General features: G+C 60.2%; 1 protein-coding gene across 4 annotated transcripts in view; it reads left to right on the forward strand.

Moving 5' to 3' along the window:
- CCDC92 (coiled-coil domain containing 92) overlaps positions 1 to 4133 on the forward strand; it is a 26167-nt gene that overhangs the window by 17295 nt on the left and 4739 nt on the right. For 3 of the 4 annotated variants that reach the window (XM_011381094.1, XM_011381095.2, XM_011381096.2), the window contains exons 2-3: positions 3106 to 3252; positions 3765 to 3806. In XM_011381094.1, the coding sequence (XP_011379396.1) occupies positions 3123 to 3252; positions 3765 to 3806 (172 nt within the window). In that variant the 5' untranslated portion in view covers positions 3106 to 3122. The remainder of the gene's footprint in view (positions 1 to 3105; positions 3253 to 3764; positions 3807 to 4133) is intronic. The other variant, XM_011381097.1, reaches the window with a different exon arrangement.

The raw sequence follows: 4133 nt of genomic DNA on the forward strand, positions 1-4133 counted from the left end.
CTCCGCGGACTTTGGAACGGAAAGCCATTGCCAAGTGTTAATTTTCTGAACATACAGAGTGAACAGAAAATTAACCTAGAGAACTTGCCATAGGACCTAAGAGGAACTGTCCTGTTCATGTATACGCGACACCTGGAGGGCGCCCCGCGCAAGTGAGGACGGCCTCGTCTGGGACTTTTAAGTCGACGGTGTGAATGAAGGGGAAAGAATGCCAAGTGAAATGTCACAGGCTCGAAAACCCTCGTCCTCCAGCGCTCGACTCGGGAGCTCCAGACAGAGCCATCGAAGCCCGTCATGCTGTCCCCGCCGCCTGTGACAGTGGGAAGCTTCTAGGCATGTTTTTATTTCTGTCCTTACGACAGCAAATTAACAATTACAGATTGAGCACAATTCAAAGTCACCGACTCACTGAGGCCGTTACAGTGTGAATCCTTACTTAAATCGTAAGTTTGTTACCAATAAAATTGAATACCTCGCTGGCCGGAACGGGGTGGCTGCCGAGCTTAGTTTTCTCCCTTCCCGCCCCTGTGGACATGACAGAAGCATTTGGCCTGCCTGTAAATTAGGCAGAAAGCCCGTGAACAAAGGCCCTTCACCCCTGAAGCTGCCGCACGCACACTCAGCAGACCGGCCCACTGGTGACCGTGCTGACCACGGGGCCCTGTGTGCCAGCACCATGCAAGGGCTTGGGGAACAGCGGAGATCAAGCCTGAAGTGTGCACGGCGGTGGGGACCGACTCACGCTTAGGTGCCATCGCAGACGGCGAAGGGCCAGGAGCGCACACCCTCGCCCAGTCTGGGGCCAGCACCTCTGGGAGGAAGTGACCTTATGCCAGGACCTGAGGTGGGCAAGAGGAGACCCTAGAGCAGTGCCCTGGGCAGAGACGCCCGCGAGGAGGGCCGAGGGGGAACACCTGGAGGCGAGCCGCAGGTGAGGCGCCGCGGGCAGAAGGGCCCGTGACTGGCTGCGTGAACCCGCTTGGTTCTCGGGTGTGAGACCACTGGAGGCTTTTAGTCTCCCGTGTTTTTTAAGTCGCTCTTGCTGTGATGTGGAGAACGGAGTGAGGAAGCGGGAGAGAGCGGAGGAGACGGCGGTTTGGGGATGGGGGTGGGGGAGAGCAGATGGATTTGAGGCTGCTTTTGCAAGTCGGGTCTCCAGCCTGCGGTGTGCCACGGGCTGGGAATGGGGACAGGCAGAGTGCACAGCGGGCGGGTGTGATGCGCGTCCCGAGGGGGCGAGACGCCATCCTAGGCCTGTTCTCCTGTCATTCTAGACCCTCGGGGTTGTGGGTCAAATTGAAACTGCCCCTTCTCTTCCTTGGCCAGCCCCTGACATACGGGCTCTGCTTGTGTCCATTAGCCGACAGAATCACAGATTTGGGCCTTTCCTTTTAAAGTCAGTGGCAAGGCATCTCCTCTGGGGTGGCCGCTTCCAGAGCCCATCACAGACCCCAGGAATTAATGTCCCAGGTGCGAAACCGATGCCGGAGCCGACGACTCGGCCCCGCTGAGCGGGAGTCAGTGGGTGCCAGCTCCCCCCAAGGGAGGCTGTCGGCGCTCAGACGTTCTCTCCGTGGACGCGCTGTGGCGTGGTTGGCCCGTTAAGGCCCCCATCGTCCTCCCAAGGCCACGTGCTGGCCGGACAGCAAGGATCGCAGGAACCCGTGGCTCCCGCCAGTCAGGAGCCTCTGGCCCCACGGCCGTAGGAGGCGTTTGTGGTCACCGAGGAGGCACGATTTGGGGGGCAGCACCTTTCCTGCTCCGATGTTTGATGGAAACTGCCCGCCGTCACCTGAGCCATTCGGCCCGGGCGAGTCCACCATCCCGGACACGATCACTGCCGTTCACGCAGCCTGCTTCTTCCCGCCGGGTTTGGAGTTTGTTTCCCGTCTTCTGACCGCGAGCTGCACCGTGACAGCCACCCCCACGGCCACCTCTTTTCACACGGGAGTAATTACCTCCCTAGCAACGAAACTTCCATCGGAAAGATGATAAGCCCTAGGGCTGCAGACCCCGCGACCACGCCCGCCCCAGACGGCCGTTCCCTCCGAGCCGCCGCGTCCCAGGCCAGCTCTTCCCCTGACGGGCGCCTGTTCCCCTTCACCCTGCTCCTTCCCGGACTTGTCGCGCTCACTCCCTTCCTCAGGCCACGTCTGCTATGCTGTGTTCTTCCCTGCGTTACTTCCCTTCCCTCGGAGCCGGTGGCCTGAGGCGGTCGTGGACGCTCTCTGTGGGAAGGAAAGTGTGTGTCCTGAGCGCCAGCCGTGAACTGTCATGTGCTCCGGAGCTGGGGTGTGGCCATGTCGCTGGTCTCACAGGTAACGGAGTGCCTGGTGTTCCCCCAGCAAAGTGACAGTGCCGGGGTGTGCCGTCTCCGGAGCTGTCCTGCAGACGTGCCACAGCGCGGCAGCCTCGGAGAAGTGGCGTTTCCTCGCCTCGGCTGGGGGTCTGCATGAATGACGCAGGGAAAACGCGCTGAGGCTCTGCACTTGGAGAATTGTTTCCAGACAGGCAGTCTCCGCTGCCCCTTGCGTGATTCAGGGCGTCTCGAATTACTGTGGTGCCTCTTCCAGGAAGACCAGTCGGCTTCAGCGCCTTTCTCCAGTTACAGTAAAGGAGGGTCTGAGGCTCTGATGAACAGCTGATGACAGATGCCCGAGGCCGCAGTGGAGCAGGGGGCAGGGTTCGGGGACAGGCTCCAGGCTCCTGCGCTCACCGTGTGGCCCTATGAGATGGTTCTCGAGAGGTTCCCAAGAAGGACTGGGGGGCTTGTGTCTGTGAACTCGGGGGTCTTCCCTGAGTCCTGCCCACCTCTCCCCACAACCCCTCCCTTACGCCAGGTCTAGACACTGTCTCGAGAACATATTCACGCCATGTGCCCGGCGCTCGGTTTTCCGGTCACGGTCTGTTGAAGTTAGGTGGCCTGTGGAGAGGCCAGGATTTGGGGCCAGGGAGCCCTGGAATTGATGTGTCCCCTCTGCCTCTGGAGCCGGGCCTCACGCTGCCCGTGACCCCACGAAGCAAGGAGGGCAGTGAGCAGGCAGCGTCCTCTTCCCCGTGACCGTCGTTGTCGGGAGCAGCGACCAAGGTCTGTGTTTCCCACAGGCCATCTGGATGTCACCATGGCAGCCACAAACCTGGAGAACCAGCTGCAGAGCGCGCAGAAGAATCTCTTGTTCCTGCAGCGGGAACACGCCAGCACTCTCAAGGGCCTGCACGCCGAGATCCGGCGACTGCAGCGGCACTGCACAGGTACCGGGGCGCCAAGCCGGGGCGGGGCCGGGGGGCGGGGCCGGGGGGCCGTTCAGACGCGGGCTGGTGCCCGGCCGAGCCAGAGGGGCGTGTCACTCTGCCGTGGCTAGCCCGTGACACCGCAGTGAGAGTACGCCCCTCATCCCCTCTGCCTGATGGACACGCACCAGGCAGAAGGCTGTAAAGCCATTTCTTGGCATGCTGAGGACTTGAAAGATCGAAATGCAGTCAGAATTTACAATGCATTTTGGAACCGATGACCAAACATAAAAGCAAGCGGCTTGCTAATTGTGGATGTCGGGATATGTTTCGGGGAATAGGAATAGTTTGAGGCCCCCCGCAAACCCTAGCAAGGACAGTGGCCGCTCAGTTTCTTCTGCTCCCGTGCGTGCCTCTCACCTGCTCTGTCCGGGCAGGACCCTCTGCCTGAGTGAGGCAGTCATTCTGCATTTTCAGAGGCTTTTGAAGGGCACCGTAACCCACAGAATTAACATCTTTGGTTTTCTTTTTAGATTTAACATATGAGCTGACACTCAAAAGTTCAGAACAGACAGGTAAGAGCTTCCCCCTCAAAGGTCCGCGACGACGCGTTCCCTGCTGTGTACGTGTCGGCACCACGTTCGCTGGTCGGTCACACACAGGAGAAAACGCATCTGCCGTGAAGAGCTGCGCGTGGGGCCAGGGGGCCAGGGCCGCCGGGGGAGTTCGGAGCCCTGGGTGCCGCCAGGGGCCGGCGGAGCCATGAGCGCTTGTTCCCTTCCAGCTGACACGTTCGGAATGCCTCCCGCGTGCTTTCCTGGCTCTCCGCTTTTCTGTGACGAACATGCGCCCCTTTTGTAATCAAGAAATAGCGTGATTTAAAGCAGAAAGAAAGAGGAGAC

This window comes from Pteropus vampyrus, unplaced genomic scaffold (genome assembly GCF_000151845.1).
Source record: "Pteropus vampyrus isolate Shadow unplaced genomic scaffold, Pvam_2.0 Scaffold430, whole genome shotgun sequence".
Classification (NCBI taxonomy): Eukaryota; Metazoa; Chordata; class Mammalia; order Chiroptera; family Pteropodidae; genus Pteropus; species Pteropus vampyrus.